Source organism: Chinchilla lanigera, unplaced genomic scaffold (assembly GCF_000276665.1).
Source record: "Chinchilla lanigera isolate Chin_1 unplaced genomic scaffold, ChiLan1.0 scaffold00027, whole genome shotgun sequence".
Taxonomy (NCBI): domain Eukaryota; kingdom Metazoa; phylum Chordata; class Mammalia; order Rodentia; family Chinchillidae; genus Chinchilla; species Chinchilla lanigera.
In genome coordinates this window covers 15,623,279-15,645,643 of record NW_004955428.1, presented here as the reverse complement: position 1 = coordinate 15,645,643, position 22,365 = coordinate 15,623,279, and the positions used below count along the sequence as shown (strand labels likewise).

Sequence of the window (22,365 nt, the reverse complement as noted above, 5' to 3'; positions counted from 1 at the left end):
AGATTAATAACTTTTTGATTAACTTTTAAAGGTTAAGGAAATCCTCAAATATATTGCTTTGATTATCATTAGAAAAATAATCTACTCAAGATAATTAAATCAATTTTTTCTTCTGAGATTTTTTTCTTCTCAAATATTTCTAATCCCTTCTTTCCAATCTGCAATTTTCAATAAAAACTCTTTAAATACTATTTTATATCATTCTCTATTTCAAATATCTAAAAAAGTCAATTTTTTTATTAATTTAATCATTTATTAGAAAGACTTAGTACCTAGACATGCATTTTCATAATAGGTTTGTTTTTTGTAGTCAGTACTGAGTAATTAATAAAAATTCAGATTAATTTGGTCTCGGAGAAAGAAAGTTAAGGAGAATGTCTTTGCTCCCACACGTGTTTATTCACCTAAGAGGGATTAACTAGAACACTGCTTCCATTTTTAATCCCTGTGTTACAGTGCTGGGCCAACCAAGAACTGTGAAAATAGGTTTTGAAAGAACTTTTACATTAACTTGGGTTTCATGTGTTTGAGATTATTCCATTTATTTAAATGGTACTTTACCTCACAACATAGAACCCATCTAGAATTTATCTTCCAAGTGACCTTTCTTCTTTCTTGAAATAATAGATTTTTTAAAAAAATTTGTTTGATATTTTGCTGTGCTTTCAAAATCTCACCAAAAATGCTCATGAAGCAGTTAAAGGTATATGAAGGTCAGAATTAACCACAAGTTTAGATCTCCTAAAGCATTCTTTCAGTGGTCTCTGAAAACTTTAAATGAGGCTGCTTTTTTTTTTTTTTTTTTTTAAGATAACCACAAATCAGGTTTCATGGTTTAACTTGTGTTTTGGAATGAAAGAAAAATGCATTGTAGTGGAAAGAGGAAAATGATTTTTCAAATGGCTGAACAGAAGTGTTTACATTTGTAGAGATTCCTTTACATTCCAATAAACTGTACCAGGATTTAAGCTAATTAATGCCAAATATGCAAATTATTGTTGCAGTGTAGCTGATAAGAGTTTCCTGTTGAGAGGAGATGCTTTGGGATCAGAAAAGACCTTCTCATCCTGCCAGAGATTCCTAGGAAAGAGGAATAGCACAATAGAAATTAAAATATCCGCAGATGCAAATGACATGTAGCTGTCAGTGCACATTTCTCCGGCTTATTCCTTGTAGCAAAACCAAAAACACCATTTAAATTTAGACATTGTTAGTTAACAACATAAGCACTTATAAAAGAAAGGAAAACAAAAAATCTGGAAACACCAACACATAATTTGAGAATACAAAGATTGAATTAAAATAAAAAAGCATTTTCCTTCTCAAATTCAATGTGGGTGAAAGATACAAATAAAAATAGCAAATGGAATGCCTCAAATAAACAGCTAGAAGTAGTTAACACATGCACCCTATAAAACATTTTAACCATAATTTTGAAGCTGGAAAAAAATTTGTGCTGTTTACCTTTTCATCAGAAAAAGATTTGCTGTTTGGATTCTAAACAGTTTTTAGATTCTTCAGGATTTTCTATTAGATTGTGTTTTAGGAAAAATGTAAAGTTCACCAGACTTAACTAAGACAGTTTAGTCTGTATAACTGTAACTCCTTAGATCTCTTTTATTATTACATATGTAATATACTATCAGAAGCATGATTTAAAATACAGTGGATGCTTAAGTTTTAAAAATTTATTGCAGTGAAAGATATATTGCCATTAATGCTCCTTAAAATATTCCCCCTCCCTTATGAACTTACCCATTGTTCTTGCCACTTTCTGGAGCAGTTCTGCAACTTTCTTTTGTAAACATTGTTAGTTCAGCTGCGGTGGCTGCCTGGATATCCTGAATTGGTCCAAAATGATTCCCTTTCATAATCATTTTTACTTTGGGCAGAACCAGATGTCACATGGTGACAGACTTAGTGAATGAGATGGATGAGGACACACCACAGTGTTTTCATGGGCTCCCTTCCTGTTGGGTGACACTCAGTATCAGGGTTCACTTTATTTTCTTTCAAACCTAGGAGAGACATGAATGAGAAAGACTTTCAGAATTGCCTCAGAGAGAAGCATATTTAAAGCAGGGAGGAGTATTTTGAAGAGGGTTAATGGCAACATATATTTCCATTTAAAAAATTTAAACGTATGTCTTCATCATCCTTTGTACATGTGCAAATGTATGATATATAGTATGTATATATACAAAGTTATCTTACATTTTAAAATTATTCTCTTAGGGATATTTTGTTCTTATACACACATATATGTATATATTATGTTTTTATCTGCACACAATAATACTTATGTATATATGTGTATGGTTTATAACTACTAAATATTACATTTTTTACAGCAGTAAATGATAATGTGTGTGTACATCCTTTAAGTGGAGTAATTTTAAATTTTTTCTTGACATTCCTTAGATTTGTTTCACATCATTCTATTTGGAAGACAAGTTTAACAATCTTATTAAATTTTATTATTTATAAAAGACAAGGAACTAGTTTTTAATAGGAACAATAACGGAATGCCTTAAAAGAGAAGATAATATATAAATACTTTAATATTTGAAAATATAGTATCAGTTAGTAAATCATCCTTTCAGTACCTACATACTTTCTGCATCTATTTATATTTCAGTTTTAAAGATTAAAATATAATCAGTAGACACCTAAAGAAATAAGTAATACAAACTTTTCTTCAATAATTAATTAAATTATATAATTTATCTCTACTCATTCTTTAACTACAATTACCATTTCTGCATATAGAAATAATGTATATATATATATATATTAGAATACCTAGTTAATATAGATACATATAATTTATTGTATATAAATAGAAACCATAAGCAATTATATATAAACATAAATTTTGCATAATAAATTTAATAAATCTAGATATGTAAAAATAAATTTATGCTATATAGTATATTGAATATAATATGCATCAGTCCTGTAGTTCTTTTGGAGTCTTTAACTTCATTTAAAGTATGTATCATTTGAAAGTAACATTCTGTATATGTGTATATTTCCTGTTCATTTATGATGAGTATCATCTCTGGCTGCACAAAACAGATGAAGATAAATGACACTAGGTTTTATAGTAGCCTCTAAGCCATTTAATTTAAAGAGTGTTCAGATATAAAATGTGATACAGTCAAAACAACTCTATTAGATTAGTAGGTTTGGCTTCATATTTTGTCTGTATTTCTCATGGTTCTGTGACCTTGAACAAGTTTTAAACACTCTGTGAAATAGTGGCACCAGTTCCTTCTAGCTGGGTAACTGTATGATCTTAAATGCATTTACAAGACATATTAAGAAAAAAGTTAGGAATGGAACCTTTGAAAGTTAATAAGAATCACGATGCATTGGCGTGGGTTAATTTTCCAATCATTTGCTACCGTCTACTAATATTTGTGGGAAAAGAATTTTGACATGGCACTGTAACATCAATAAAACCCAATTTTTCAAGTTGGAAAACTAACCAGCACAAACAAATGGGAATGCTAGATTTCAGGAAGAAAAATGGAAAGTTATTTTAACACAACCTGCTATAAATCTTCCTCAAAGGGTATATAAAATAAGAAAGAGATAAAAAAATTTAGACATCTATTTTCTTTCTGGGAAGCAGTGATTCCTTCCCTAATTTTATGGCCTTTGAAAAAACCATGAGTATAGGTACTGGATATTTTAAGCCTAAGTGAATATGTTTACTATCTTCAACTAAAGTGAAATTGGTTGTAATGGTTTCTTATTATGAAGAAAGTATCTTGGTTTAAAATTACAGCATATTAAAACCTTTCAAAGATTGACAAACTTATTTTGACTATATCCAGAAACAAAATCTTTTCAGGCATACTGCATTTCATTGTGCTTAATGTTTCAAAACACAGCATATTTAGATAAATCTTCTAATTTGCCAAAGGAGGGAAAATCCAACAACATCAGTTTATCTGTCATCTCTGTTATACACTGTAAAGTTTATCAATTTGTTCTACTCTAGTTTTTGTTTAGACATTGTTATTTGGGCAGTAATAAAAAATGTTAAAGATGTAATTCATTACTATTACTTGAAATATTTTTATGAAAATAATTTAATAAAACCTCACTTCATTTCATGTGCCAATTTGTCAATTTTCCTACGTGCAGGTGTCTTTGGGAAGCACTGTGAATTGAACAGTTATGGATTTGAGGAATTATCATACATGGAATTTCCCAGCTTGGATCCCAATAACAACTATATTTATGTCAAATTTGCAACCATCAAAAGTCACGCTCTACTGCTGTACAACTATGACAACCAGACAGGGGAACGGGCTGAGTTTTTGGCCCTGGAAATTGCTGAAGAAAGATTAAGATTCTCTTACAATTTAGGCAGTGGTACATATAAACTCACTACCATGAAGAAAGTGTCCGATGGACAATTTCACACTGTGATTGCCCGGAGAGCAGGAATGGTAAGAAATCTCATGTTACATTAACCTCTTTTTATTGCTGTTGTATGGTCATCAAACTTGTCCTTCAAGCAATGTGTGAATTAGAGTACAATTTAATTAAATTACATTTATTCATTTTTAGTTAGTTATGAATTTCAACAGGCTTAGAAGTAAATTTTTCCTCTATTCATGTTAAGTATATTGCTGTTTTAAAAACACTAAAAAGGAGAAAATAAAGTAGTCTACTTCTATAAAAATTCTATTGATATTTCCTCTATAGTTTTGAGGCTATGTTAGGACTATACTTAAATAGCTACTTTCTTTTCCTAAGTGTTTTTGCCTTAATTGAAGAAACAGCATAAGAATACAGGTAGAAGTCTTTCCAACAAATAAATATCTGATGAAAGAATAATTTTCAAGATAGTACAATTCTTTGACATTCATATTACAACAGTACCTCAGTACACTGTTATCTGTGAGGACTATGACATAAGGGAATAGAAGCATGCTGTTTTATATTACTTTCCAATGCTTTACAGAGTTATACTGTATAATAATGTTGCAGATTGACATATAATAATTTATTTAACCTTTATCATATAGCTCTCATAATAAAAATGACATATTTCTTTATGTTTTGTTTATTAAACATTTTTTCTTCATAAAGACAAATGAGTCATAGCTTCCTTATTAATGTTTGAAGAAAATTGACATAATGTAAGAAGGTATTGGTTTTTTGTTTATCCCCATTTCTAAGAAGCATCAAGAATTTTTGAAATTGTAATGCTAACAAACTGTCTTAAAATATTTATGTAATATTTTAAAAAAGCATGATTAAATTTATATTTCTTCCTATAAAAGGAATATCATCAGTCAAAATATTAAATTATCTTTTATAAAGAAAAACTGGCCAAATAAATTCTCTTAATTTTTAATGGATAAACTGAGGATCTGAAAGACTATAATTTTAATTTGCATTCCATAGCAACCTACAGAAATTTGGTGAGTTCTTTGGTTTTGAAACTGATCAAATGAATAGTACATTCACTAGATAAAAGGAGTGTATTTGCCACTAAATTCTGTAAACAATTTATATTATTGGAGTACATGAAATAATATTCAAGAACACTATTTTGTTTTACTGTTTTTACAATTTTCCACTAATATATAATTAGGTTTATCTTTTTAATAATTTTTGTCATTTTTGTAGCTACCAATTTCATAAAGGCATAAAACAGAAGCTACTTTATTATACTATTTTTTCTGATCAATATGGATAACTGAAACCCATTATTAAAGGATGAAATTTTCCACTTGCTTTCTCAAATACTCTGTTTTCTGGAATGGCATCAAATGCAGTGATTTTTCTCTCCTCTATTCTAAATTACTGCAATATTAATGCGTATTTAAACTACTTCACAGAGCTATTATACTGATTAGCTTTAAGAATAATCAAGTGATTATGGGATCATGGTCCAAGCTAGGTCCTCAAACATCTCATCCAGACCTGTGTCTCTGTTCTCAAGATCTCACCAGCTTATTAGGCGGATGCAAGCTGTGCTAAGTGAGAAAACAATAAAAGTGCTGTGCGCCTTTAAAACTCATCTTCATTGTATCATGTCATCCATCTCCTCATTAACTCAGCATTAATATTCTCTAGCTCAGCACTTGTCTTATACATTTAATCTGTGGCATACTTATTTAATATAATCACTCAACATTCTAAAAATGAGACAAAACATAAAAAATAAAATTTAATAACCTTTTTTGTAATTTAGAGTATTTAGAGTCTAAAAATAAATCTGTGAAAAGTTCCACAGAAAAATGCCCTTTGGGAACCCTGACTCTGATGGTGGTGTTCATTGGGCCAGGATTGGGCCAAAAATCAAACTGTATCCCCACATTCCTATATTATTGTAAATGTTAATATGAATCACATAGAAAACTGTACTGCTTTGCTACAAGGTAAATGTTTGTCATCACGCATTATCACCAACACTGTATACATAGCCTTTTAAAGTTAAAAAAATTAAATATTTTACTCAATTTCAGACTGCATAAAGCTTGAATTATGAACAATGCCTCAAAGACCATTCCACTGCAATGAACACTACTAGAGTTCTAGTAAACAAATCTCAGACAAAACAGTTTTTCTCTTTATATTAGGTTGCCACATCAATTTCTGCTTGAGGTTTTTAAAATCAGCATAACACCAGACTACTGTGTTAAGTGGAAGACCTGCTAGAACAATAAGGGTCTGGACAATCTCAGTATTCCTGATGATTGATGTAACCAAGAATATCAACCCTCATAGACTTAGAGCAAACATATACAAATTACTATATGTAGATTGGTAGTTATAGTACCCATAATAACCTTCTAACACTGATCAGTGGCCTTAATGAGTTATTTCAGATATCACCACATCCCAAGCTGCAGGAATAGGTAAGATAATAGTATTTCTGAGATGTCAGATAAATTAATGTGTAAATGGTACAATTTTACCTGATGACTTCCAAGCTGCCTTCAAATAGCACAAAAATTTGCTTGTATCAAGCAGGGATTTGGGAACAGGGGGAGAGTGGAAGAAGAGGTACTGTGAAATATGCCAGGAGGGATATTTGTAATATGTGGCTATAATCAACAAGTTTTGAATATAATACCAAATGTGAAAAGTAACATCTGTCATTGTTACTCCAGTCACAGGAAAAAATGCCTCCCTATTTCAAAAAACATTCAAAATAAGTTCCCTATTGGATTTTGAATCTGTTATTTTCTACTGTTGAAACTGATTTTTTTGTTGGAAACTGGCAAAATCATTAGGTCTCAGCTTTCAATCATTGCATAGACAGGATAGAAACTTCTCAACTTACGGTGGTACTGGTAGAAAAATTCAACAGTAAAAGAGAGGACATTCAACTCTGAAGGTTAAGTTGCATGAGCAAGTATTCAAATAAATCAGTCATTCCCTCAGTTATTCTTTCTTTGAATTGTATAATCAAATCTTTAGAATTTAACCAGAATATATTTCAAATTAAGAATTTCAAACATATAATGCCATCATTTTAAAATTTTTTCTAACTGAGGCATTTGTATTACCTATATGATACCTTCTAGTTTATAAAAGCTTTGAGGATCTCTAGAATGAATATTTTGTGTAGTGCCTATACAGAAAAATGTGTTAAACAATGTAAACAACAGAAGTTGTATCATTAAAGCCTCATAGTGCTTTTAAACTGAATATCACTTAATTTTAGAGGTAATTGGAAAGAATCATGCTATTGAGAGAAGGAAATAAATAGGACTTTCATGCACTGACAAAACTGGAAGTGCAAGTGATTTCTTTTAAAAATGTTAGTAGTTATTATAATTTACTTGAGGAGGCAGCAAAATAAGAACTCACGTATCACACAGAAGTTTGTAGAGTTAACAATTAATGGATAGAAACATATAAGTGCATGTTAGCAAGAAGTTCAATGTATAGCTCAGTGGTTAAGCTCATGTTTTGCATAAGCCAGGCCTGGGTTTGAGACTTAACCCAATATTAGTAAACAAATAAAAAACAATACAAATTGGTTAGTAATATTTGCAGCAAAATTACTATAAATCAATTCCATTATTTCTAAGGTGTGATACTTAAGATGAACACTTACAGATCTCTTACCTGAACATATATTTATGGGAAAATCACAAAAAATCACAAGCAATATTGATAAAAATGAGGCATTAAGGAAATGAGTCATTCCCACCTATAGTGATATTGTCCTAACTTGTAGGGTGCAACACCTGATATCTAAGCTCTTTGCATGTGGGTAAGGTAAGTTGTTGATAAACTTGTTTAGCCTGCATGAGCCATGTTTTCTGCTTTTGTTTTGCTGGCATTAAAATTAACCTCAAAAAATAAACATTCCAATAAATGAATCCTTGCATACTATTTGTGTTTATCTCATATAAGTACAACAAAGTTGGATTAGCCTTGTTCTGTGGCATTTACATAAATATAGATGGAACCCTTTATTTTCTACACCAGGAGAAATCCTTGGCCCTCCTGAGTTTGGGGACTGTGGGTGATGTCTCTCTATGTAATTTCCTGACCATTTTCTAAATGCCACACTCTGAATATCACCCTTATACTTTCACCATCTACAGTATGCAGAATTTTATTACTTGATGAATTTTACTGAAGTCTGGGGACCAAAGGAGGGTCACAGAAACAGTACTGCAGATTCCTGAATAATACAGATACACAATGGTGGGCATAAGCCTGACTTCCTCCTCTCTCATTCTCCTTTTGTCTCCTAAGCCATGTCTGATAGAAGCCAGTATAGCCATGCTCAGTAGCTGTTGTTCAATATGGAGAAGTCTATTCTGTATTCTTGGGCCTTTTAACCATAAATCAATGATATTGTTTATGAATCAAATGGAATATTTATTGATTCTACTAAATAGAATGGGATAGGCCTTAGTTACGATGCAAAAATAACTATTTATGATTTCATTACTATTGGGAAGTATGTACTGTACAGCAATATATTAGAATGCATTCTGATTATACATAGATAGGCTGTACTATTTTACTTAAACATAACAATGCTTAACATAGATGAGAACACTTATTCAATTTTTTACTTTATCTCAAAGTGAATTCAATATAGCTATGAAAATTTTCACAGATTCCTATAATATTTACACTGTACTTTCACAATGGTTTTATAAATATGGCTCTATTATTTCATTTGATAAAAGAGCTGAATAGAACAATAAACATGTTTCTTGAATTTGTAATACCAGGAAGATGCTCCAGAACTACCATGTGATAGTCTAAGGATGACGAATGGTATTTTTAGTCTCTCACCTATAAAATTTGAGAGCCAGAAATTTTTCAAGTACCCTTCCACCTCTTATATATAAAGATAATCACAGTTTCAGCATTAGAGATATCAAAATTAAGTGCCTATAATTTAATATTGTGGTAAGTTATATGATTTGTTATGTGTTAAAACACATTAAATCAAAGTGTTACTGTGATTTAGCAGTCCCAGCATAGCTCTGTCTGGGAAGACTAAAGGGACGGTGGGACCCACAGTGAGCTTTCGCTTCTCTCTGTATAGGCGGCTTCCTTGACTGTGGATTCCTGTTCTGAGAACCAAGAACCAGGCTATTGCACCATCAGTAATGTAGCAGTTTCTGATGACTGGTGAGTATAATTATTAATTTGATCTTTGCTATTAATTGAAATTTTAAAAGTGCATATGCTTTAGTTGCTTTTCTCATCTCTGGGACAAAATGCCAGACATGTGCACCTCAAAGAAGAAGAGGTTTATTTTGCCTCACAGTTTGGAGAACTTTTGGTCCTTGCCTTTCTGGCTGGCTCTAAGGCAGGAAGGTCTGCTAGAGGAGCACAGAGAGCAGGAAGCAGGGAGAGTAAAGGGAGGAGCTGGAGAGAGCCATGAACTCTTCCGGGCCACGCCCCACAGTCCTTCACCTGCCTGCACTGACCAGACCCTTCTCCTAGCAGCTGTTAACCCCAGGATCCTGTCATGTTGTAGAGACACCACTGTTCATGTGTGAGACTCTTGGGTGACATCTATGTATTAACCATGACAGCGTACATTTTAAAATAATCATATTATTATAAATATTGCATAAAATTTTATTGACTTTCCTGAAAGGATTTTTATACTAAAAGAGTACTTTAGTTACAAATTAGTGTACAAAACATTCTGCTTAAAAGGCATAAATCATAGATGAGGATAAAACTGAAGAAAATAAAACTCAGCATAGCCAGTATTTTGTGAAATATCCATTAACTAGTTGTGTGTATCCTGAATCCCGAAAGAAGTCTAAGGTCAGGATCACAGCTCTTTTAAATACGTTTTCTAAAGTTTGTGTGAAAACTAACATATTTTTCAATAGCACTCGGAGCTTAAAACAGTGTTATCTTATCAAAAATATAAGCAATTTTAACAGACAGAAATATATTGACACATCATCCATTTTATTAATTTACATACTGGCATACCTTACGTCTGAGAGAAAGAATAGAGTAATTTTACCGAAATATTAGGGTTCTTACTACTTCTGTGTATTTTGACTTTTCTGTGACAATATGTTCCCTCTTACTGACTCAAAATTGTTATATACATCAAATTCAGATATCTGAAGATACAATTTCGTAAATATTTTTATTTGCTTTTGTGTTCCTCAGATGTAATATCTGACACCCACAAATTAGAGCAGAAAATTTTATTTTGGTTTACAGCTTGTAGAGGTTTTGGTTCATAGTGAGCTGGCTTTAAGGAAGGGTGGCGTGGCAGGGGGCCATCGCAGAGGAGGAACAGCTCATGGCATGGCAGATAGGAAACAGGAATGAGGGAGATAGACCTTTCCAGGCCACACACCCAGTGACCCACCTTCTCCTACCAGGCTTTGACTCTCAACATCATATTTGGCTATAAACTCATCCGTGGACTAAACCACTGATGAATATCACAGCTCCATGGTCAAACACCTCCCAAAAGCCCCACCTGTAAGAACATGAGGTTTTGAGGGGGACATATAGATATAAACTGTAACAATATGTTTAGTATTTATAATAACTGGAAATCAAGTAATCCTATATGTATCTGTTTGGAGGACATGTGTCAACCTATAAAGTTTTCCACTGAAATTTGGCAGAGTACTATAATGAATGCAAGAAATACTCTGTACAGGGGGTCAAACTCAGAACTCTGTGCAGGATGGGCAAGCACTCTACCTCTGAGCTACATTCTATGGCCCTTATATTTACCCTCTTTTTTTTTTTTTTTTTTTTTTTGGTACTGGAAATTGAACTCAGGACCTTGCACTTGCCAGGCAGGCGCTTATGCCACTGGGCTATATCCCCGGCCCCCATATATTTACTCTTTCTAAAACTAAAAATCTTTTAGTTTAAAAATCTGAAGTGTTGGCACTCATGTTCTTCTCTTTCCATTTTCCTTTAGGACTCTTGACGTGCAGCCAAACAGAGTCACAGTTGGAGGTATCAGATCGCTAGAACCAATCCTGCAGAGGAGAGGACACGTGGAAAGCCATGACTTTGTCGGCTGCGTGATGGAGCTTGCAGTCAACGGCAGGCCTTTAGAACCCAGCCAAGCTCTGGCATCACAGGGCATCTTAGATCAGTACGGAGATTTTCTTTCTGACAATTTTAAAGAAAAATTCCAAGCACTGCATATGTTGATTGACCATCAAAGATATATTTACTTTCCAAAAGTCCCTAAGAGTACCAAATATTTCATATTTTAAATTTTGTGGATGAGAAATTTTATTTGGCATGAAATATAATGTATATTTAAAATACTTATTATTTTCTGGAGTCAAAGAAAAATGTATGTCTGCATACATGCTTTATTTTACCTTATCTTGCAGAGTTAGAAGGGGGATTAAATTAATTCAGTAGGCAGATAATCATACAGAAAGGGGCCAAGCACACTGTGATAAAGTAAATATTAATTATCATGTACACATGTAACTTTTTTTGAAAATGCATTGTTCTACTTATATGTACTGGAAAAATCTTGATATAGCTGTAATAAGTATTACCTAGATTAATATTAAACTCTAAGACTTTTTCCTTATTTATTAGTTTCCATGTAATGACTTAGAAATTACGAAAATTGGGTGGCTGGAAATTTAGCTCAGCAGCATAGCGCCTGCCTGGCAAGCGCAAGGTCGTGAGTTCAATTCCCGGTACCTGAAAAAAAAGAAAAAAAAAAAACAAAAAAGAAATTATGAAAATTGCAGTTTATCTTAAAAATTATTCATTATCAAAAGGGAATAGTCAGAAAAAATATTTGTGGAAACTTATAATCTAATTACCCTAAAGTCCTTTAATTATTGTCATGTTTATGACTGCCTAGTATTGTTTTATTATAACTGTTGTGTGCTGTAGTGGTTTCTAATTGTATTACAGTACTAATAATACTATGATCAACATATTTTCACAAAAAGCCTTGTTGATATTTTTTGGGTGAGATCTTTACAAATAAAATTTCAAACAGAAAGCAGAGTTACTTTTCAATATTTATAAGTTAGTTTTTAATGCACTTGGTCACTTGCCTTTGTTTTTCTATATATTGTTGTTATGATTCAAAGTACCATAATTTCATTATTATTACTGGTAAAGAGTACAGGAAAATGCAGAGTTATGATTGCTAACCATTTTTTTTGTTTTGTTTTGTTTTGTTTTTGTTTTTCTCCGGTACCTGGAACCGAACTCACGACCTTGCGCTTGCCAGGCAGGTGCTTTGCCGCTGAGCTAAATCCCCAGCCCCTGCTAACCATTGTTAATACTTCGGTGCACTTTCTTTGATATCATTCTACATGTTCACACAAACATATTTTTAAGTATTCACTTTTGTTTTTCAAAATATATTGTGAACTTCTTTTGGATGAGAAAATGCTGAAACGAAACTCTTCTGCTGATCTCTGACTCCCCTCTTTCTGTCATATTTCAATGCAAACCAGCAACAGCCAAAATGACATTTTTGAAGCACAAGTCAGTTCTTGTCATGTCTCTGCTTAAAATGTTGCAATAGCTCCCATCTGCTCAGAGGAAAGCCCAAGTCCTTACACTGACGGAGAAGGCTTTCCTGCTCTGGACTCTCGCTCAGCTTCCTGACCACATCTGCCCGCTCTTCTCATTCGCTCTGGTCCAAGGACGGTGGCCCCTTGGTGCACCTCAGGCATGGAGCTCTGCCCTCATACTGGGGCTTCCTCACTGACATTTCCTCTGCCCAGAGGCTCTCATGACCATACTTTGCTCCCCAACTTTGTTAAGGTCTCCATAACGATGAATTCTTCCTTCACCGTCTAATCTGGAGATGAGAAACCTGTCAAAGTCCTTGTATAATTTCTGTTTTAATTTTCTCACAGAGCTATGTTTTTTCTAACAAGCTACATACTCAGAGTTTTCTTTATTGTCTGTTTCTCCCACAGGAAAATATGATGCCTGAATTCACAAAGGCGTGAATTTTTCTTTCATGACTTTACCTCTATGCTTAAAATAGCACTTGGTAGAGAGTAGGCATCCAATAATCCTTAACTGCATGAGTCTGTGTAATCAAATAAATGTATGGCTTCCGTGTTATAGTAAACAAAGGGTTTATTTGACCAAGTGCATTGCTTGAATAAGAATTAATTTAACAGAGAAACTGTCACTTCCTTTTGCCATTTTTGTTAAGGTGCTATTTTTATTTAGTCTTGTGTTGGAGTATGAAGGTGGCAATGTTTTAGTCAATCTAGTGTCATTCGTTGTTCCAAATGTAATTGTAACTTGAGCCTCAGATAGTTGAGTGCCTGAAATTAAACAGGTTTATAAAAGTTTGCATCTGTGTTTAGCAAACATTCTTCTATCCTGTTTGTGCTTTAAGGCCCTTTCTGTGACTTTATTGTAGATGTCCTAGACTCGAAGGCGCTTGTACTCGCAACCTCTGCCAACATGGCGGCACATGCATGGATTTCTGGTCATGGCAGCAATGTCACTGCAAAGAAGGACTCACGGGGAAATACTGTGAAAAATGTATGTAAACTGTTTAACCTTCCACTGAAAGTTATAACAACCATGAGGGCATAAATATGTGTACTTAAGGATATAGCTGAATTTTTAAAATTATGACCACTCTAAATATTGAAAATATTATGTGTGTAACAATTGGGGCTATTTTCAGGCTGTGATTTTGTATCACCTAACATTAGGGGATGTTTCCCTGATGAATTTTTTGTATTTGGTAGAAAAGTATACAGCTTAAATTACACAATGAGCAATGAGCTAAAAACATCATGTGATGGGAATGTATTAAAATAAAGGTGATACTTTCATTTTAATTTGCAATGAACTGGAATTGGTTTTGAGTACTACTTTTTAAATCTTTTCATTGGTTAGTTGTCTTCTAAGCCCTACTTCTATTGTTAATAAGGCTGTAATGATTTTCAAGCCATCATTAGAAAATGGAGTTCTCCAATTTCAAGCCATATATTCCACAAATTACCTCTAATGGGGCCTCTTTTTATAACAGTTGCTTTATTTTCAAGTGAATGATTATGACTTAATTTAACTTTAGATATCTGATCACTTTTGAAGGAGTAATTTGATTCTATTATGAAAATGAATAGAATTGCTGGACAAAACTTAGCATATAATACAATCTAAAAGATATTCATAGCAGAATTGTGACCATATTTAATTAGTTTGGATACAATACAAATATAGAAAAAGTATATTGTTACATATTTATTTATAGTAATGAGCAATAAGTAGGAAACCAGTTAATCTAGAATATGAGGTAAGTCATTAGCTTTAGAAATGTCTGAGACTTATTTTCTTAAATCAAAAAATAAATTATATTCTATAAAATTCACCCTATAAATGTATATTATTCAGTGTTAAGATTTTTTCTCATCTTTTTAATTTTCTTTCTTTAGCTATGTTGTTGTTTACTGTATCTTAGAGTTCTTTACTGCTTGACTATGAACATCTCAGAGGTGCTATCATACGTAACTGGTGATACCGGATGATAGATCCAATTATCCCGATGATTACAGACAATAAACTTAGTTGCAAATATAAATATTTGTGCATATATTTTTTGTCCAAATTTTTAAACATCAAAAACTAAGGATACCAAATACTAATTATTGGAAGTCATTTCAGCTCTGAAAATGTAGTGATTAATGAATTTTGTAAATACCATGAAATTATTAAAATCAAACTTTTCAAGTGCTCATTTTCAACAGGTGTCTGTGTCTTCAAATATCCATGATTTATATCATGTGGCAAATATTTCTGTGAATATTTCCCAAATGATTAATGACTATCATAAAATGTTTTATATTTCATGGTTCTGAAATGGATTTAAGCATTTGAAATAAGTTCATGTATTAATTCAAACACAGAAAAGTTTTTTGCCAGAGTAGGATTGGGAGATATTAATTCCAAGATCTTAATGTTTTCCTCGTCCTCTTTAGTGAGCAGTCTTCTGTAACTCTAGAAAACGCCCCTCAAGTTCCTAGTGGCTGCTCTTACTTGTCTCTCCCTCCGTTTCCTTTCAGCTATCACACCTGACACAGCCCTGTCACTGGAGGGCAAAGGCCGCCTGGACTACCACATGAGTCAGAATGAGAAGCGGGAGTATTTGTTAAGACAGAGCATCCGCGGTGTTGCGCTCGAGCCTTTTGGCGTGAACTCCCTCGAAGTCAAGTTCAGGACAAGAAGCGAGAATGGCATTTTAATCCATATCCAGGAAAGCAGCAATTATACCACCGTGAAGGTAAGGGAAAAGCTGAGAGTGACTTCATTTGATTAGACTGCGTGCCTGCTATGGTTTGATTCACTTCTCCCATTTCTGTCCTTTTCTTTACAAACCATTAGACCTCTGACCAGCGCTGGGCACTATTCCAGTGCATCTGTCTTATCTATTCCCCCAGCATTACCCAAGTATCGGAGATGCAAAAGGGTTGGTTTCAACACACTTTTGTCTTGGTTTTAGAGTACAGTTGCCAGGTAGGCCAACACAAGAACAGTTTTTTTGAATATATTTTGTTTTATAAAAATTTGTATTGCTTCCTCCTTACTTTTAAGCAAAGGAAAACAAAAATAATGTGTTTTTGAAGTGGAAAACATTTCTCCCCAAGAATTATTTTAAACACTAACTTCTATATGCTATTTGATAGGATTAGAATAAAAAGAGCATAATACTATAATTTTGTATTTATTCTGCTCGCTAAAAAGTACATTAAAAGCAAAGTAAGGAACTGCAGGAAGAAGTAAAACATTATCTATGAGAAACAATTTTGTACGTTTGGAGAGGCTTTGACATTGAGGTCTGTGCATTATCTGTTAAGCTGCTTCCAAGTCCTCGTGCCATTTAAATGACATATGAAATGTCTCTGTGTTATCTGTTTATGCCAAGGAATTCAGTGAAAATACAATGTGGTTGAAGAAGTCAGACAGAATTTTTTCTTCCTGAAGGAGAAGTTGAATGTCAGGATCCATTTTTGTCACCCTACATTTTTTCATTTCCAACAGGACTGCAGCAGGCGACTTCTCAAGATTTCGTTACATGGGTAGTAAACACTTAGAGATATTTTTTTCTGAAGGCAAAGTAATCGCTCGTTAATAACAATGACTAGTGTAAGCCAAAATGTACATTTTGGTTTGAAATTTTTGAAAAGCAGCTTTTCAGAGATTAAGGGGCTTGGAACATAAAGTGAATAGATGAAGAAGCTAACAGCCAGTAGGTTGAATTAAATAGAGTCACAGAAAGTAGTTCTCAGCAGGCAGGTTATTTGGATGACAGGAATATATTGTACTTCTACAGGCCAGGAAACTAGTTCAGATGGATTGTCACCTGTTCCTCATCAGTTACCAAGGCACCTGGGTTTTACTTTCCTCCTTTTCTTTGGGTGGGTGTTCACCTGTTGACAACTTCTTTTTTCTTATATTTTCCCTGTTCTGAATCTTTTACCCAGCTACACTAACGCATGCACATACATGCACATATACACACACACAAGGTGAAGGTGAAGAGGAGCATTGGATAAGTGGGATTCTGCATGGTTAAAGGTCAGAGGCGGTGTCAGGAGGTAACAGTGTGAGGAGAAAGCAGAGTATGTTCTCTACATAAGTTCTGCTTGGTAAATTAAGAATATATCAGAGAAAAATCTAGAAGGAAAGTGTATCTGTGTGTAATCTTGTTACTATTTTATTTATTTATTTGCACTGGGAATCGAACTCAAGACCTTGTGCTTGCCAAGTGGGCACTGTGCCGCTGAGCTATATCCCTGGCCTGTTACCACTATATTTAAAGCATTTTGCAAGCCTTTGCTGATGGTATATCCTGTAGCTCCATATGTGGAATACTTTAATAATAGTCAGATGTTGGGCTTTGTTTCTACTCTGGATCAGTTCTATTGTTTTGCTTTGTTTGTATGAATGAAGATATAGAACTGGAATAGGTATTCAGAGTGCTACAGAATTGAAATCGAATAAACAAAATGCTAGATGAATAAATAGCTGAGCAAAAAGAATATCAAGATGTTTGGAAGTCAGGAAGGATATAAGTATTAGGTGGAGTGTTATTAGGACAAAGAAAAGCCTTCAGAGTATTAGAATTGGAACTTAGATTCTTACTCACCTCCCTCGCATTCCATGTAGCATCCCACATGCTCTTTCATCAGAAATTAATTGAATCAAAAGATGACATGATGGGATTAAGTGAATGAGAACCCAAACTGAGAGAAGACTCCCTTCCATGCTTTTTTTTCAATAAGGGATCTGAATGTAACTAAAAAGGCACGCCTATTTTATTTAATGTCATCAATTGTCGCCCATTTGATGAAATGTTATTGTCATTTAACTAGAATCTTCTCTTTTTCTTCCTGACCTTGAAATATATTGTGATCTGGAAAAATTGCTTTAATAAAATATTACTATATGACTAACACATGTAAATATGTTAGGCATATTTTCCGCAAAGTACAAGCGAACTGATTTTTAGTTCTACCAGATGTGTTTGTTGCATGTAGAAATAGCATGTGATCTGAGTGACAAAATAAACTGATCCATCGTTCCATTCCCATCGTTTGAGGCACGGTGCCACTTCCTCCTTTCGCCAAAACACCAGCTTTATCTGGCAGTTGCTGTGGGATTATGCTCCCTAAACCAAAAGTACATCTTGCCTCATAAATTATTTCATTTCTAAAGAAGTTTACTCGTAATACTGGAAACTTGGTGGCTGGAAACTGGAGTAGGGGCATCTTGTTACCCAATGTTCTACTGGGTGGAGGGAAAGAAACCAAATATCCCTTAGATAAATGGAAAAGACAGCCAATGCAAAGACTTGCCCGGACACCTCATCATTAAGAATTCCCTCTTTCTTCATCCTCATTTTCCATGTCAAAAATGATATAAATAAATAATACGCATCATTTTGTCCTAAGCTTTTAGTGCTTAATAGATGAGAGGCAAAGAAATTTATTTTTATCTTCAGTTTCACAGCTGTGCTTCTTTTATAGGTGGGCATTCATTCATTTTTCATTTTGAGGTTATTATAACATTTTTTATCACTGGGCCTTTTATAAACTGACCAATACAGCAGCCAGTGCCACTGGAATATAATTATGAAAAAATGTATTTACTTAATGCAGCTCTTCATTCTGTCATCTTCATTAATGTTCTGGTAAATAAGTCTATGCATGTGAAGCAACTAAGCATAGATACAAGATTAAGCATGAAATTATATTACCAAAGTTATATGGACAGTATCTGTAAATATGCATAAAATCACAACTCAGCTATTCCAATGATCAGTATTTGGTCATTGACCAAATTGACCAATATTTATGACTCCATTAAGCTTTCTTATTTAAGCACACTGTTCTTTGACTATGCATTATTCTTAATATCTTTTACAGGTCAAAAATGGCAAAGTACATTTTACATCAGATGCAGGAATTGCCGGGAAAGTGGAGAGAAATATTCCTGAAGTGTACGTTGCAGATGGACACTGGCATACTTTCCTAATAGGGAAGAATGGAACTGCCACAGTCTTGTCCATTGACAGAATCTACACCAGAGATATCACTCACCCTACTCAGGATTTTGGTGGCCTTGATGTGCTTACCATTTCTCTTGGTGGAATTCCACCCAATCAAGCTCATCGAGATACTCAAACAGGTAAATGCTTTATTGAGAAGTGTCATAAAGAAAGGGAAAATTGTTACTCATGAAGTAGGTGATTTTTGTCACATAAGTGAATAAAATCTGTGTAGCATGAATCCCACATACAACACAATTTTATTATAATACAATTTATTTTATAGTAGTAATTGCATTTTTGATACTCAGTTATGAATATTCTAAGACTATCATAGCTGCCTTTAAAATTTTTGTAAGAAACTATCAGCCATCAGCCCCACTGCTCAGATAACTGCCTGTAATTTCCATTTCTTTATCCATCCACTACTGTAGTTCATTCGCTCCTGTTCTCCTGGCATACATTAAACAAGATACAAACATCAATCAGTCCTTCCACAAACGTTATTTTAATCTGTCATGAGTGATGTGAACAAAGAATGTAGACTTCTAAGAGATTTTGAAAAAATAAAGGAGGAAAGGAAAACCTACCGGGTACATTTACATGTGCATTTAACTCTCGATGATGAGGGTGAGGAGGAAAAAGTAAGAAAGATTAATTTATATTAAAGGGAATTTTAAAAAACAGATTAAGTCAAAGTTGAAGAATACAACACATTGGTGGCTGATGTCAGAGGCAAAAGGTGAAGTTGGAGAAAAAAGCTGGGTATTTTATTTTATTTTTTGGGTTTTTTTTTTTGCCGGTACTGGGAATCGAACTCACGACCTTGTGCTTGTATTTTAAATCATGTTGTAATTTTCATCTTATTTGTACAATAATGGGAGTTTGTTAAAATATAAGCCCATACCATCAAAATTAGATATGCATAGTAGCAAAGATCTTCCAGGCTACAATATAGAAAGTAACCGCAGGACCCAAGTGGATTTACAGAAATCATCCAGGAAGGAACATCATTAATCTGGGCAGGGTATCCATTGTTTGAGTTTCAACTAATGTGATGACAAGCAGGAGAAATAAGTGGATAGTCAACAAATACTATTCTAGGAACTACAATGGACCAAACTGTTGGTGATTTTGGTAAAACTTGGGGAGATTTCTGGCTTGAAACTCAAAGAAGGTTAGTGCCACCGTGAGAGGGAACTGCAGAAGAATCCAAACGTGTGTCTCTGGAAAACATCAACAATTTGGTTTGAAAAATGTTGAGTTTGAAGTACCTTTGAGAAAGGTCTTTGGACAGGCAGCTGAATCTCAGAAGTAGAATTATGCTCGAAAAACAATACAGTATGGGATTTTCAGCATTGAGCTTGGTGTGAACCCCATGATGAGGACTGAGAGTGAAAAGAAAGCTCAGGGCCTGGCCTTGAGTGACTCGACTTTTGTGAAGAGGAGAAAGAGTCAATAAAGGAGACAAAGTAATAGGAAGAACTCCAGGAGTGTAGGAACAGAAATAGATGTCACCAAAGCCTGTGGAGAAACAGTGTATGGAGATGGAATTTTCACTTTGGTGGAAGGGCCCTTTGATACTCAGGAATGTTAACAGCCATCATACACCCAGATCTAATGAAGTATTCCATTTTATTTTTTATCATTATCGTCCTCAAGGAGCCATTTTTTCTAATCCCTGCCAGAATCTCATGAAATGTTGCTACAGTTCCACTCTTTTCACACTTCAGCTGCCCACAAGCAATTGTAATACAGGAGTTTCTTCTGCTCCCTAAGAGCCTGTTTGCCTTCTGGGGAGGAATATTATATCCACTGAAAAATGTGTGGTCTTGTAGTTGAAGTTATTGGCCTTTTTAGGTTTTTGTTTACTTCTCAAAAAAATAAATTTGATTTCTATGTATGGAATTTTCGGCATATGGACTATAAAACAGAACAAATAAATAATGAAATGTGTGAAAGAAAGATAAAGGGAATCCAGCCTGTTGGAGTCATTCTTGATCTTCAGAACGTGCGAGATCCAAGCTATCCGCTCCACATTTTTGTCACGGAAATCTTATGCGTCTTGCTAAGTTCTTTGGGGAGACGCACAGATTTCCAGCCTTTGCATGGGAGGGTGACTTGGGGGCTGTGGTTTCTAAGCTGTCATGAGGTGACTGTGAAGCCCTGTGACCGCTCCCTGAGGTGCAGTGTTTAAGCCTTTGCTTAACTTCCCTGCAGGTTTCGACGGCTGCATTGCGTCCGTGCTGTACGGCGGAGAGAGTCTCCCGTTCAGCGGGAAGCACAGCTTGGCCTCCATCTCCAAAACAGATCCCTCTGTGAAGATTGGCTGTCGGGGCCCCAACATCTGCGCCAGCAACCCCTGCTGGGGAGACTTACTGTGCATCAACCAGTGGTTCGCCTACACGTGCGTGCCCCCCGGCGACTGTGCGTCCCACCCGTGCCAGAACGGGGGCAGCTGCGAGCCAGGCCTACACTCTGGCTTCACCTGCAGCTGCCCAGAGTCGCACACGGGGAGGACCTGTGAGACGGTGGTGGCCTGCCTGGGCGTCCTCTGTCCTCAGGGGAAGGTGTGCAAGGCCGGGAGTGCAGGTGGGCACGTGTGCGTGCCGAGTCCGAGCCCTGAGGAGCTCTCGCTGCCGCTGTGGGCCGTGCCTGCCATCGTGGGCAGCTGCGCCACGGTCCTGGCCCTCCTGGTCCTGAGCCTGATTCTGTGCAATCAGTGCAGGGGGAGGAAGGCCAGGAATCCCAAGGATGAGAAGAAACCGAAGGAGAAGAAGAAAAAGGGCAGTGAGAACGTCGCCTTCGACGACCCAGACAACATTCCCCCCTACGGGGATGACATGACCGTGCGGAAGCAGCCCGAAGGCAACCCGAAGCCGGATATCATCGAGAGAGAAAACCCCTACCTTATCTACGACGAGACGGACCTCCCTCACAGCTCGGAGACCATCCCCAGCGCGCCGCTGGCGTCCCCGGAGCAGGAGATCGAGCACTACGACATCGACAACGCCAGCAGCATCGCGCCCTCGGACGCGGACATCATCCAGCACTACAAGCAGTTCCGCAGCCACACGCCCAAGTTCTCCATCCAGCGGCACAGCCCGCTGGGCTTCGCGCGGCAGTCGCCCATGCCCCTGGGCGCCAGCAGCCTCACCTACCAGGCGCCCTACGGCCCGGGGCTGCGGACCAGCTCGCTCAGCCACTCGGCCTGCCCGACGCCCACCGCCCTGTCCCGGCACAGCCCCGGGCCCTTCTCCAAGTCCTCCACCTTCTACCGCAGCAGCCCGGCCCGCGAGCTGCACCTCCCGCTGCGCGACGGCAGCGCCCTGGAGACGCCCGGCGAC

General features: G+C 35.6%; 1 protein-coding gene across 1 annotated transcript in view; it reads left to right on the top strand.

Annotated features, from left to right (window-relative positions):
• Positions 1-22,365, top strand: part of Fat4 (FAT atypical cadherin 4) — a gene marked incomplete in the record, with an annotated part of 190,835 nt that overhangs the window by 166,524 nt on the left and 1,946 nt on the right. The window contains 7 exon segments of the mRNA XM_013515322.1: positions 4,156-4,463; positions 9,554-9,639; positions 11,426-11,605; positions 13,880-14,004; positions 15,534-15,751; positions 18,897-19,158; positions 21,239-22,365. Coding sequence (XP_013370776.1) covers positions 4,156-4,463; positions 9,554-9,639; positions 11,426-11,605; positions 13,880-14,004; positions 15,534-15,751; positions 18,897-19,158; positions 21,239-22,365 — 2,306 coding nt within the window.